Raw genomic sequence first — 14,681 nt, 5'->3', positions numbered from 1 at the left:
GAGCCGTCATTCGGGTTGTAGTTTCCTTAGAGGACACTACTGATGTCCGTGGGCTCGGGTAATTCGTTTTTTTTTCTTGCCAAGACCCACGATTTGTGTACTTTGGAACGAAGAGGACAGATCCACGCATAGGAGGACGCGAGTATGAAATTTTTTATTACAGGTACACCATTGGATTACCTACTGGAGAAGAGGACAGATTGGCTTCAGGGATACATAGGCGAGTATGTGAGATAGTGTATACATCTGTGAGTAAAATGTGTGTGCGCATGTATGTATTAATAAAATTATACTTTTCTACGTTGTGTGTTGTTGTTTTTTTTAATATTGCTTTTGTTGTGGAACTACAGCTACCAGCAGGCCCGTAATGCCCTGCATACTGATACTTGTGGTTCTCCAAGTACCAGCTTGCGGGGGAGGCTTGATGGGAATTGTAATTCCACAGCAAAAGACAATATTTTAAATTTAATTGCACACTTTACAATCAACCCGGCACCCACCGCCCAGGGGTGCCGGGGATTACCCCGGGCTATCAACCTGGGCCTGGAGTGCCCCCCAGGGATCCCCGGCCTGGGATGACTAGCGGTCAGGGGTGATGCTTCGGCTGGGGGGCCCGGTGAAAGGGTTCCCCTGGCTGTGGCATCACCCCCCCGGCATCCCCCCCCCCGCTAGAAAGGGTCCGGTGCTGGTTCTGGGAAATACAGGGCCACCTCAGAGCCCAGTGCTGGTTGCGCTAAATACAGGGGACCCCTACGTCATTTATCCCCCGTAATTTGGCGACCAGGACTGGTTCTGAAAAGCCTGGTGCTGGTTGTGCTTCATACGGGGGACCCCTACGTCGTTTGTCCTCTGTATTTAGCACAACCAGTACTGGGGCTCCATAGCCCGGGGATAGTTGTTTTTTTGGGGAGGGGGGCCACAACTTTTTTTTTTTTTTTACATGGTTTTTATTTTTAAACACAGAAGCACAGACGGGTCTCACTGAACCGTCCGTGCTTCTGTGTATGTTTTTTTTAAACACAGATGCAGGTATCACGGAACTTTCAGGTCCGAGCCTGCATCTGTGTGCTGCTACCTCCCCCGGGTCCTAACGCCTACACTACCGCCGCCCGCACCGTCGCCGCTACCGTCCTCGGTTCCTGGCCGCAGCTAATGCCCGCTAACCCCTACCCACTCTCCCCTGCATCCCGGCCGCAGCAAACGCCGGCTTCCGGCCCCCGCTACCGCCCGCAAACAATGGCCATCTTGCTGCAAGTGAAGCCACTATTACTACACCTGCTGGAGGCTCCTACTGAGGCTGCGCAACAAGTTGAAAAGTCCTATCTCTACAATGGCGCATTCTTGAGGTAAGTTTAAAAACTGTCACTTTCTAATTTACCTGAATCCCAAAAGCACGTACCCTGGAACAATAGCTACCTAATAAAATAAACCCCAAGTCTAAATTCGCCACCTACCTTGAGTTTTGCCTTCCCAAAAAACCCCCCATAGACTATAGCAGAATAGTTGTCCTAATTGAGAATGTCAGAAAAATGTGACAGTTGGAGCTTTAAATTACTCCCAAGTCCTTTTTTATGTTTATGCCCTGAAATTTGGCATGCAGCACTGTGCGACAGTTCTACCCACCCCTACCAAATTTCAACTCTGTACCTCCTATAGCTTTTGAGGTGTAGCCCCTTAAACACCCTGCCCCCCTCCTTCGGAATTCTCTATGGAGAAATCCGTTTTTTTAGATGTAGCCTTAATGTAAGGGCACGACTGTGCCCTTATAACATACATACTATATATAAATATATATATATATATTTGAATTTATGATTCAGAAGTTTCCTTGTTCATATACTGAATGTTCATGACATCTTGGTTGAATTAATGTGTAATTGTAATGTTATCAAAAACACAACAAACAATAGTAAAAGCTATAGGGTTTTGTCTTTTGTTTTTAATACGTTTATTTTTAGTAATTTTCCACAATACAGAATGTCTCCACTTCACTAGTTTTTCTCAGATGATTTGAAAATGCCTCAATAATTGATAACATCCTCCAAAATTGCATGTATACATGCTACTGCGGTTACTCTTTCTACAATCCGTGGGAACACTTTCAGGAGAAATCACATTATTAAGAAAACACATCTCTGTAAAGCCTAGAACATTTGAAGTCCTTTAAGACCAGCTGATAACCAATGCACTTGCACAGGAGTTTTTAAACGTGTAATATTCAAAGCATGTGGTCTGTTAGGAGAACACATTGAAATAACATAAAATCAATGTAGCCCTGCAGTAAATCCATATCAAGTGACTATATGGAGCACAATAAGCTCCTTAGTGCATGGAACAATTGTGAAAACTAATAAAAACAGATTACGAATACAACAATGTATTCCTTGATCTCGGAGTGGCAACTCCAGTGTGTTTTCCCGTGTAGATATGACTATTTTTATTATAAAGTTGACCATGTGTTATTGCTTTCTTAGAGGTATTTTACTTTTTCAATCAATTTTAGGCTTCCACATTACCAGGATGAGGGCGACACAACTGTGCTTAAATATGCTTCATGCCTACTGAACAAACAAAGAGTACGTAGAGGATTTCTGTTTAAAATACCGGTTATTTCAAGGCCTATAACATATAGGTTCTAAGTAAACAATTCAACAGTATGAGGCATATAGTATTGGGTACATTTGGGTTGGATGCTGATTTTTTTTGTATTTTTTTTTTTTTTCACCTATAATTATTTCTATTCAGTTTCACAGTCAACAGATCAATTACAATTAACGTCCAGTGTCAAATAGATTTAAATTTACTCCAGTTATATATGAATAACCACACTTGTTAGAGATATGCAATTAGTGCAATTATAAATCGAGTTTCTCCTCCAGTAGGTTGATCCATTTCCCTGAAACAGGCATGACTGAGCATCAAGCAGAATATAAATACACATCCACATTTCCACTGTTGTGTCATTGCATTTCTACCATCATGTTATTTACGTAAAACAGGTTGGATAGGTCTTAGTTCTTGCTGTTCTTGTGTTACACGGAGGAAAAATAGATTTGTGTAGGTGTTCCATGACATCCCAAAAGCATCATATAGTGCAATGCCAAAGCAAATGTTCCGGTACATGAAATACAGTACAGCATCAGTCATTACACCTCATTAAAGTGGCTCTATCCCATGGCATGGGCAACGATTATGTACGCCTCTATAACAACAGTCCTAACACTGCAAAACATTAGTAGATTAAAGATTTCCAGCATACAAAAATCAAATTGCATAAACCACTATACACCATGGTACAGAGCACAGATTATTTGAAACAAATCCACTTTTATATGCGGTTTAGCATGTCCCCCGCATGTAAGAGCTGATGTGACAGCACTTCTGGACCCAGCTAACCACTGTATGGCACATTCTTGTATTTGATGTTACTCATGAAAATGGCAGTATCTCTCAATATGAGACATTGCTGCTTTAAGTGTCTCCTCATGGAGTATAATTGGGTAGTGTGGAAAGGAGAGGGATATAGAGAAATTCTAGATCTGTTCTGGAATGTACAAAAAAAACCAACAACAATTTGACAGCATAAAGACTGTCTCCTCCAATGATAAAAAAAAGGATAGCAAGTCTTTCATAAAGATGGCTCAATTCTGCGTATTTCCTGTTCTCAGCCAGGACAACATAGACGACTCTTACACTCCCCGTTGCAGACTTGCCATTTGTGTCACTTCTATTACACTGCCCTCTAATGGCAACCCATGCAGGTGCCTCAATTTTCTTGAAGATGTACAAGGAGGAAGGCAAATATGCTGTCAAATAGAGAATCTTTATCATATTGTTTCCAGTTTGCCATATTATCCCACAATCAGGGTAGTGTTTCCTTTAGCAAGAAGACCTCCTCCTCAGTCTCCTCTCGCTCGTCTTCAAAAATGGCGTTCAGTTGAACAGTATTGACTCTGGGTCGTGATTTGCCATTTGGGCCATATGACGGAGGATATCTTTTTTTGTGATAATGCCAAGGAGGCGTCTGAAAAAACAAATGATGCTCGATTAGTCAAGGAAAGAAAACCTTATTAAATGAAACGGGAGGTAGATGGATCATTGTGTAACAGGAAAGAGACTGTACAATACAGAAACATCTGTGTTCACATAAGAGTAGACCCTCCACCAAATACCCGATTTCTTTATTTTTAATGGCTTTACTGATCAAATGCGACAGGCTCTCTCAACAGCAAAGGCTTGCTCAATTAAAAAGCGATTAAAGAAATGTTCAGTGTTTTCACTTGTTACAAAGTATTGATCCATTAATTTAATGAGAAATACTTATCCTGAAGAACTGAGCTCTTTATTGCCTGCAATATCCTATTGGGCCAGCATAAGTACTAGAGAAATCAAGGTAAGCTACCTTATAACACACACACTGACCGAGGTCAGACATGTCAAAGTGCCATTTGATTTAAAATAAGTTTTATGGTCCAATGACCTATATTACAGGTTGTAAACAGCTCAGTGTGAACATACAATAATCCAGTTTATCTCCTTGTGCCAGATTCCCATATAAGCCGAATGTGTGCAGACATGACAATGAAGAAAATAAGTATGGGAAACTACAGAGAAAATATATTAAAATGTGTGAGTAAATGTGATCTTTATCCTGGTATATGCAAATCATACCTTCAGTTTAGAGATTTTGGGGGAGATTTAGCAAATCTTGGAGAGAGATAAAATACCAACCTATCAGCTTCTGTTATTTTTATAGCAAAGGCTGTAAACTGACAGTTAGAAGCCGATTGGTCTCTCAGAGTTTTGATAAATCTCTCCCATTGTTTCTTTTGGTTGCATATTAATATAATTTGGGCACAGGTCCTTCTTACAGTTTACCCATCGCATACACCTAGTGGAGGCAGCCATTTTTAATGGACTAATTCATGACCCAGAGAATACAGCCTAATCCATTTGTTAGAAAATCACAGAGGGAGGAGACATTTTGTCTCTCAGGGATGTCACTAATCCCTAGTGAAAAGCCTGCATTCTTTGGTTCAACCAACAAAATGGCTGCCTCAGCTGTGTGGAATCTCAGGTACACTTTAAGACTTAATTCTTATACAATTAATGAGTATTAATTGTGCCTATGTAAGAGTTTTGTACAATCCATAAATAATCTTGACATACTTGCAGATATTTTAAATTACACGTGGTATTTCTATTCTCTGGGGAATGTAATCCTCACTTTCTGAATATTTTATCTAGTCTTTATTCAGAGATTTTTCAGGAGGAGTTGAGTGATTGAAACATCTTTTAAAATATCTGATTGCCAAGATATAAGTTAGTTGCCAAGAAAAATACAAATTTGGAGTCCAGCTGAAATTTGGATTATACCTCTAATACACAGTATAAATAGCAACCAGGATAACATCACAAAGTGGAACATATTGAGCAGATGCCCTTGTTAATTAGTTAGTACTTTCACTTGTGAGAGGACGCATGAAATTCTTGTGAAGTATTAGAAAAGAAGAGATGAACTAAAGCAGGTGAATGTGGAATGAATGTTTTAACACAGCAACACAGTTAAAACATTATTTAATATGCAATTATATTAGATGCATTAAGATCACTACGATGTTTGGTCTGTTTGTTAAAAGCTGCAGCAAAGGTTAGGCTGTAAGGCACTAGACTAGCTTTCCTGAACTAAATGTTTGAATTAAAAGTTAGAAGGCTTTTATTCCAAAAAGGCAAAGCAATGATTTTCTACTACCATTTATTGCTCAAGGCAGAGGTTCCCAAACTCAGTCCTCAATGCACACTAAAGCTGGCCCCACACTAGACCAACTACATCCAACCATACAACTAGTTGGCTTGTTGGAATGAAAATCTGGCAACGTGTGGGAGTAAATGAGGATCAGAAATTTGCTCCTTAATGCCAGAAAACAGATGAAAATGGTCGTCAGACAAGTTTGTTAAATGTTTGATCTAAACAATTTGTTCAAACAACAGTTTTTGTCCATTTTCCGGAATTTGGGAGCAAATTGCTGATTTTCATTTGCCTTCATACCTTACCAGACTTTCATTCCAACCAATAAACTAGTTGGATGGTTGGATGTAAGTTGGTCTACTGTGTGGCCAGCTTAACAGTCCAGGTTTAATGATATCCATGCTTGACCACAGGTGACTTAATAAGTACCTCAGTCAATTTGATTTATCCACCTGTGCTCAACCATGGATCTCTATAAAACCTGAACTGTTTGTGGTGCCTTGTGGACCCCGTTTGGGAACCTCTGGATGAAGGAAATAGCATATAGTTTATAGGTGGTGAGGAGGCATAATGGTGCTAATGGCAACTCTAGTGAAATACGCTTAACAATGCTATGCTTTGGAGGTACTGAACTAAAGTTAAAGGGAAACTAATAATAGAAAAGGGATCATATACCTTTACATTTCCCGTACTTCCGTCCATCTGGGAAACATTTTTCTTTGGTGCATAAGATATTCCTTCATTAACTATGAATGTGTGGGAAACTCAAGACTTCAGGATTACTGTTTGCTTACCCATTTTAATGCCTATGTGGGTAATGTAATGTATATAAAATAAGATTAGAATCTTATTACATGGCCAAGGTAACCCTAAATGTGCTCCTACAGCGTATTCAGTAATTTCGCAGGAAGTACAGCAAACAAGTCGCAGTGCGAGTACAGAAATACTTCCGCTCAACAGCTAAATAAAAATATTAATGTGTCGATCGGGATGGGCGGAATATGCAGTTATAGAAGGATTGCTATTTTATTGCTTTGCAGCCAAACAAAATGCCCAGTTAGTCCTAGGCACTGTATACTGTGTTTACAAACATCTTATCAGCCAATCATTGGCACAGGTAGTATATAGTTCACCCACAGCTGCAAAAAGAACCAGTCTGGAAAAGATAGATCAATGTTTTCTTATCCTCAATTAACGTGCAATCTGGTATCAAGGTGGTTCCCATAGGATTTGTCTCTATATTCAATATATTGTGTAGTTAGACACATTTTAATCAAAATAAACTAATGTTGGGATTGGACTTTCTGTAGCAGCTGTCTTCTGGTGTTCTCTAGTTATAAGTGGTACAAGCATTGTTCTACCTTTAGCTATGGAACATTAGAGAGTTAGTGTATGTGTGTAATAAACCTATATATAGGTGATCCTCCACATCCATGGAAGTCTAGGAGAACACTTCCAGAAACTGAAAATATATTTTTCTGCTTCTGGCATCTAATGACAAGGCACAGTGATTGTCATTCACAAACACTGCATTTAGGTGCTAAATTGTAATAAAACATAGCACCCAATCAGAAAATAAAAAGCAAGCATCTGATTGGTTGTTATGATTTAGTGCATAATTTGCTTTCAAGTGCAATGTTAGCAACAATCTTAAGTAAACGAGCAGAGTGGCAGCATATAATGATATAGTATATTGTGTATAGGGAGAAAGCAAACTACAGTCCAGCTGACCAGACTTGTACACATATTAACTTCCCTTTAACTAATCTATTACCTGCAGAGCACAGAGCAGCAGCCTAATACAAGCTTACTCACTGACACGTGAGTAAAATGTAAATGATCTGTAATGCTTTATATAGAAAATATAAAGACCTTTACAGCGCTTTAGTGATGTATCGCTAGAAGCGTTATGATCCCTTACATAAACATCACGAATCAGCCAAGAGCACATGTATGTAATATACATGGCACCATACTAATAGGGAAAGGGTTTGGCTCACCTCTGAAAGGCACAGCCAGGACTTGCTCGGAGGCATGACACAAAAATGTAACAGTACAAAAATACAAGACGTTATGGATCAGTCGGGTGGTATGTCCTATTCAGGACTTCAGTACATTTCATGTAGTACAAGCAGCTGATGACATCTCAAGTGATGGTAGAATCACTTCTAGGCTCAGCCATACCCACATGTGTGTTTTATAATCATTATAAAGGCCTTCCCACATATGTATATTACCTGGTACATAAGTGACCACAGCAGTGCTGAGGAAAGACCGTGCTTAGTAAGCATCTGGTCTATTATGCTGCTTTAACAAAACAACAAGATATCAATTTGCATCAGATGCAGAGCAGAAGTTACTGTCCTGACAAAAGGGCTGAACTATTAAGGATGTCTTTGAACTTATACAGTACAGAGAGGTAGTCAGCAGTCTGGCCTGTGTATGCATAGATTGCTGCTATAGTATGTTGTTGCTCAGGTGATTGGCGTGTGTATACAGTTCACAAATTTCATGCTTCCTGCCTTCTAAGAGGTGGCTACAGGTTAAAAGGTGCTTTGTCTAATCACCAAGGGTTCCACGTGCTGCTTTAGATGCTCGAGATGTTCTAATATGTTCTTCTTTGTGATGATCCCCAAGACAGTCCTGAAACAGATCACGTTATGCTAATAACTGAGTTTGAACTACAAATGGATAAAACAAAAAGAATGAAGCAACATAAATAATGACAGTGCTATGGGATAATGAGTGAGATGGCTGACACATACACCACTAAGGCCTTGGTCACATGGGATTCTTTACCATAGTAGTAATCATACATGTTCCATATTAAACAATGATACTTCTATTTCAGCTACAAAGTAGCCCATGTGACTTGGGTCTAACGCTTTCCCATCCGTCCCGCAATTCTGTGTTTGTGACTGAAAGATGTTCCGACGCAGGAAAATATTGAGGGGCAACATGTGTGAGACGACCTAGGTGTAGAATTAGTAATAACCTGTAACAGATGTGATATATATGGCGGTATGCAAGTTTATGGAGCCCACAGTGAAATTGTATGTTTCACTGACTTTCTATGGGGGAAATTCAATTCGCTGTGAAGAGTTTTCATGTGTGAAAAAGGGAGGTTGCATTGGGGCTTTATTGCCTATTCAATTACCCGATATCTTTAACGCCTGTTAAATTGACATGTTAATGAGCATTAATAGGGTCGCGGCACCCGTTAACCACCTAGTTATCGGGGATTTTTTTCACTGCCTGCGCAGTGGTGAAACAATCCCCCATAAGTGCTACACTTCGATGCTAATTGAATAGCCATGTGGATCATTTAGTCTGTGGTAAATTACTGCGGCTAGTTGAATTCCCCCCTAAGAGTACAAATGTTTGCCCATTTTAATGCACAATTACATTTGTCTGAAAAAAATAAAATAGTACAAATCTAGAGTTCGTGGATGTACTACAGAAAATTGCGTTGTGGATTTATCTGGCTCTGGAAAATGCTATGATGAGCTATATGATCTGAGAATTACAATCTCAAGGAGTGTGAGCCAGCTAACACTAAGACACTGTTATGGCGGTGTGACCACAGTCCTGCCGCATTCAGGAAAAAGGAACATTTCATTCTTCATAAAAAGCTGCATTGTAAATGTTCCAGATAAAATAATACTAACAATGAGATTAGAAGCACCTGAGGTTATTTCTGTCTAAATCTACCTATTGATCACAAAGCACACATGGGCTATGTATTTCTCCACCAATCCTTGTAGCGACTGGTGTTTTCCTTAAAAAACATGTATTACAGTCACAAAGGAACACTGTAATGTGTTGTGTACTGACACTGTTCACTTCAATTAGTATAGTTATATAGTGACACCTAATCACTATATATTTTTGTTAGATACAAAAAAGGTCAACAAGAGGGTGGATCAGTGAGTGTCTACAGGAAGGTACATAGGAAATATCAAAAATAATAAAATGCCACAATTTGCCAATTAAATTAGACAGCAATGACAGCCTTTTGGTATTTCCCGCATAAGTCATTGCTGTCCCTTCGCACTCATCCCTGTAACTAAAGCAAGCAGCTGCTGGCTCTTAGTCTGCATGGAAGTGCTTTCATGGCTCTCAAGAACTGTAGAACTCCCTCTGTAATACACCGTAATGTACTTACAGTATTTGATAGCAGGGCCTAGCACTAAAACACATAACTGATGGTATTCCATGCAGGCTGGGAACAGGCATCTGAGTGGTTTGCAATGTCTTAAAGTACAAGCAATGCCAATGCTGAATAAAAATAAATAAGTTAATTTCAGGTGGTGATGGGCTTTTTTTTGTTCTTTGTTTAAACGTTGCAATATACATATGTTTTTTATGTATTCAAGAATTTGAAATGACTTTATTATGCCTATTAAGTCACAAATAGTAGTGCAAGCAGGGATGCAAAGGCAGCACACCATTAGTAATGCGCCCACAATATGAAAGCAATGCAGCCCAGTGAGTGACAAAGCAAGTAAGCATCTGCTCAAGCTTCATTCTCTTACACTGCAACAACTGTAACATTCTCTTTATAGAATTATTTTATGCAATGCCTTAAAATTCCTACCCCACTATAAATCGCGACAATGGGCATACTTCTATGGGGAGTGATTTCTCTATATCCATCCCCCCTACCCAAAAAAAACATGAATTTTATGCAAAAAATGAAATATTAACAGTATATTATATTCTATAAAATATTCTTATAATAAAAACCTATGAACTAATAGGTCATTTGAAACGTATCTCTTTATTGTGCGATACACATTCTGGTCTATATCAGTGTACCTGCCAGCTACCCACACTGGAGGCAGCCATATTTAGGATGACATTACTATTCAGCCCACAACATGGCTTCTTCCAGTGTATGCAGGAACGGTACACTTTCACTCTGGTCACATTCATATACCAAGTGATTACTGTGCTAACAATTATCTAATACAGATCATTTTATGTACTTTTACTGTAACATTTAAGTAGAAGGGTTAAGTATTTAATAGACATTATTTAGATCTGCCAGGCAGTTTATGTCCCGAAGCTAGAACTACAGGAAGAAATAGCCAGAGGAGAGCAAGCTAAGGGACTTACCCGTTGTGTGTGACAAGGCACTGCCTAAGCCCCAGCTTGCGGAATATATCCACCACTATCTCCATTGGTGTGTGGTCAGTCACGGTGAACGGGCTCATGTCCAGGATGCTGCGGAGCTTTAAAGGGCGAGGGCTCTCTGCAGGAAGTGATGGCGTGTGTTGGGCAAAGCATACCCGGGAACTTCCAACAATGCCTTCCTGTTTTTTTCTGGCATTTTCTAAAAACACAAAAATGAATTCACCACTTCAGATCTATAAGCAAACAAATCACATCACCAAGCGAATACCGGTCCAGCCTACAAAATGGCTGCATCGTCTTCTTTTCAATGTTCAATATTTAACACTTTAAAGTGGACTCATTACAAATGAACAAGTATACCAAAATCCAGTCAACTATCTATGCCCACCCTATAGCACATACATTACAGTATTAGGTTCCGCTACACGTGGCATCACATAGCACATTACCAGTACAGTGGGAGGGGGAGGAGACCCACATGGATGTGCCACTCTCCTGACCCATCTAGCCATTTCCATGTTGGCAGAGCAGGACCATTCTGCAGTGCCGGCAGCACACTTTTTGAATCTCAAGGTAAGTGGTAAAGAAAGTGTAATGTGTGTTATGTTGGGGGATGGATGCACAATTACATATTGGTAGCGGTGGGGCATTAGGCATACTTTCTATGAGAATCACAACATTTGTCAGACTGTCAGTGGCAATAGGCTGCCAGGAAAAGGAAGGAGACTTATAGAAAATAGTTTTTACAACACAACTAGAATAATACAAGGTATATGTATTTATGTATACAGCCATGGCCGGCGCTACCATTAGGCAGCTTTAGGTAGCTGCCTAGGGCGCCAGCACCAGAGGGGGCGGCATTAAGGCGGACACCATTGAGGCTGAAAGCAACATCCTTATTTTACATAACAGTGGCGGTGGCCACAGTCGGCATAAGCTGCAGCCGCTGGCCCTGCACTTAGTAGCTGCTGTCTGGCTGTAACCACACACGTCACAGTCAGACATGTCAGGTGCAGCGCAGCCAGCCGCAACAATACCCGCACCGCACCCTTCCCTCTATACATGGTGCCTGCTTCCTCCACCAGTGCCAGCAACCAATCTACTGTTTTCTCTGTCTCTTCTGCCATCCCTTCCAAGGCTCCGTCCCTCCCACTGCAGACTCCGCCAATTCCTGCTCCTGCACCTGAATCCTCCCCAGCCAGTTCCATGCGGTGAACCCGGGAATATGAAGACATAAAGAAGAGACCACAGGACCTCCTGCAATGAAAGGTACATTTCTGTGGGGGAATGGGGGGCTTTTTAGTGTTATATGGGTGTTTGGGTATAAATTAATATATCTGGACGTCTATTAATGTTATCATAAAGGTAGGTGGGTTGTATAATAATAGTGTGTGCGGTTGTGTACTAATTTTGTATTGGGGTATAGACAAGTTCTTTGGATGGTGTTGTGTGTTTTTAGAAGCCGAGGTAGGGGATAACATGTACATAAAGAGCACCTCGGATTAAACCACCCCCCCCCATATCTTTTTGCAAACGTTGGATTAGCATTTTGAATAAATGCAGTTATGATCTTATATTGCTGGTAATAGAGGAGGCTACTCGTGAGTTAAATCTCACAAAAGAAAAAATTACTGCTTTTGAAGTGGAGCATAAAGCCACATTAACATCTGACTCACAAATAGATTGGTTGGAAAAACTGAATTTGCAGCTCAACACGTATAAGCGGGATTTAATCCAGCTTAAGAAACATAAATTATCTAAGGTGATCCTGGATTATGAACAAAACCACGTTTACAAGTGGATTCATGGAGGGCAGCAAGAACCTGATAAACCTCGTCGGAAGAATTTCTGTAGATATCAACGAGGATATGATTCTACACAGGATAATATAACCACAAGTGATTCATATGTGCAGGACACCTCAAGTCGAAATGCTCCAAGAGCCCCTTTAGGGGTGAGAACACGCCAGCATCCTATCGATCAAGGAGACGCTTTACGAGGCGTGGACAACAGTGGTCGCGGAAGACGACGACCAGGACGTCCCCCGATCTTGAAGAGAACATCATTTTCAACTTATCAAAACGGCATCTGACGGACACTGAACATCAGGTACTATCTAAGGGTCTGTCGTATGTCCCCACAGTTTCCTTTGACAACATGAATTGGGAGATTGAGAAGTACAAACTCCATAGACAACTGAAACTGCATGAATTCTTTAGGGGATCAAAAGGCAAAACCAATAACTGGTAAAATTTGTGATGTACCTACTGCAGTGTCTAAGCTTACTATGAAATCTATATTTGATCCCATATCTAATAATCATTCTATTAAAAAAACGGTTATTAATATGGTTGATAAGGATGTTAGTGTGTTAAATAAAAATGCACCTAGATGTTCTAGTAATTTGAGTAGGGAAGAATTTCAAGCGCTAAAATCTTTGTCTTCATAATCCGATGTTGTTATACGACCCGCAGATAAGGGCGGGTCGATTGTAATACAAGATCTTGACAAATATACAGCAGAAGTGATGAGACAACTCAACAATGAGTTGATATATATGCGTCTTGATTTGGATCCTACTGCAAATTTTAAAGGGATTTTGCAGGAATGTTTGGAGGGGGTGGTACTGGAGGGCATCATTTCACAGGAGTTGAGTGATGCCCTATTGCCCCAGTATCCCATCACCCCCATATTGTACACTCTACCGAAAGTGCACAAATGTTTGGACAATCCCGCTGGGCGTCCAATCATTTTAGCCCGGGGATCTCTATTTCAGCAGACATCTGTATTTTTGGACACACTTATACAACCGTGTGTCATGGGACATCCGGATCATTTGTTAGACACTACATCTTTTCTAAATAAATTAATACGATTGGGCGATATACCACAGGAATGTTATTTGTGTAGTATAGATGTTTCAAACCTTTACAGTATCATCCCCAACGATGAAGGAATCAGGGCAGTATACAGTCTGATTGATGGTAATCCTCTGTATAAGGGGCCAGTTACATCATTTGTTACCAAAGTGCTTGAAATAGTTCTCAACCATAATTATTTAATTTTTGATGGGAAAATCTATTTGCAACACAGTGGGTGTGCGATGGGGTCGAATGTGGCCCCATCGTACGCCAATGCGTATATGATATATGCGGAACGTGACATTTTTTTCTTCTAAGATGTCGAGCTATATAAAAATTTATGCTAGATATATAGACGACATCTTTATTATATGGTGCAGTTCAAAAGAACTGTTTGAGGAACTGATGGACAAACATAATCACTCAAGAGAGTCCGATTAAATTGACAAACATTATTGATGACTTGAAGGTGACTTTTCTTGATGTTGAGATTGTCAAATGTGGGACCAAATTAAACACGTCCTTGTTCAGCAAAAAACTACAGATAGAAATACGACTTTGCACGCTAATAGTTTTCATCCAAGATCGTCTAAATATGGTCTACCATTTTCACAGTTTTTACGTGCTCGTCGTATTTGTAGTAGTACTGAGATGGCTTCTGAAAATATTGATGGGATGATTGTAAAGTTCTTAAAACGGGGGTATAAAAGAGACTTATTGGATAGGGCAAAAGCTCGAGCCATGTCGTTACCCCGTGAACATCTATTGCACCCTAGTGATAAAGCACAATGGTTGGAAAGATTACCATGGGTGAATCACTAATACTCTAAGTAAGGAGATTAGTACCATCTCTAGGAAACAATGGCCTATAATAAAAAAGGATAGTGACCTCAATCTGGCAGAAACATCTCTTATGCCCTGTTACACTAGGGGTA

General features: G+C 40.1%; 1 protein-coding gene across 5 annotated transcripts in view; it reads right to left on the bottom strand.

Annotated features, from left to right (window-relative positions):
- Positions 1-1,919: 1,919 nt before the first annotated feature.
- The window catches only part of CLCN3 (Cl-/H+ antiporter 3), a 141,100-nt gene continuing 128,338 nt past the window's right edge, over positions 1,920-14,681 (bottom strand). For 3 of the 5 annotated variants that reach the window (XM_088448455.1, XM_088448456.1, XM_088448457.1), the window contains 3 exons: positions 10,868-11,084; positions 8,317-8,392; positions 1,920-4,024 (listed from right to left, as the gene is read on the bottom strand). In XM_088448455.1, coding sequence (XP_088304581.1) covers positions 3,863-4,024; positions 8,317-8,392; positions 10,868-11,084 — 455 coding nt within the window. In that variant the 3' untranslated portion in view covers positions 1,920-3,862. The remainder of the gene's footprint in view (positions 4,025-8,316; positions 8,393-10,867; positions 11,085-14,681) is intronic. The other 2 variants (XM_088448458.1, XM_088448460.1) reach the window with 1 other exon arrangement.

Source organism: Taudactylus pleione, unplaced genomic scaffold (assembly GCF_031769625.1).
Source record: "Taudactylus pleione unplaced genomic scaffold, aTauple2 ptg000021l, whole genome shotgun sequence".
In the NCBI taxonomy this organism is placed as follows: domain Eukaryota; kingdom Metazoa; phylum Chordata; class Amphibia; order Anura; family Myobatrachidae; genus Taudactylus; species Taudactylus pleione.
The sequence above is the reverse complement of the archived record's forward strand: the minus strand, read 5'-3'. Positions and strand labels throughout refer to the sequence as shown.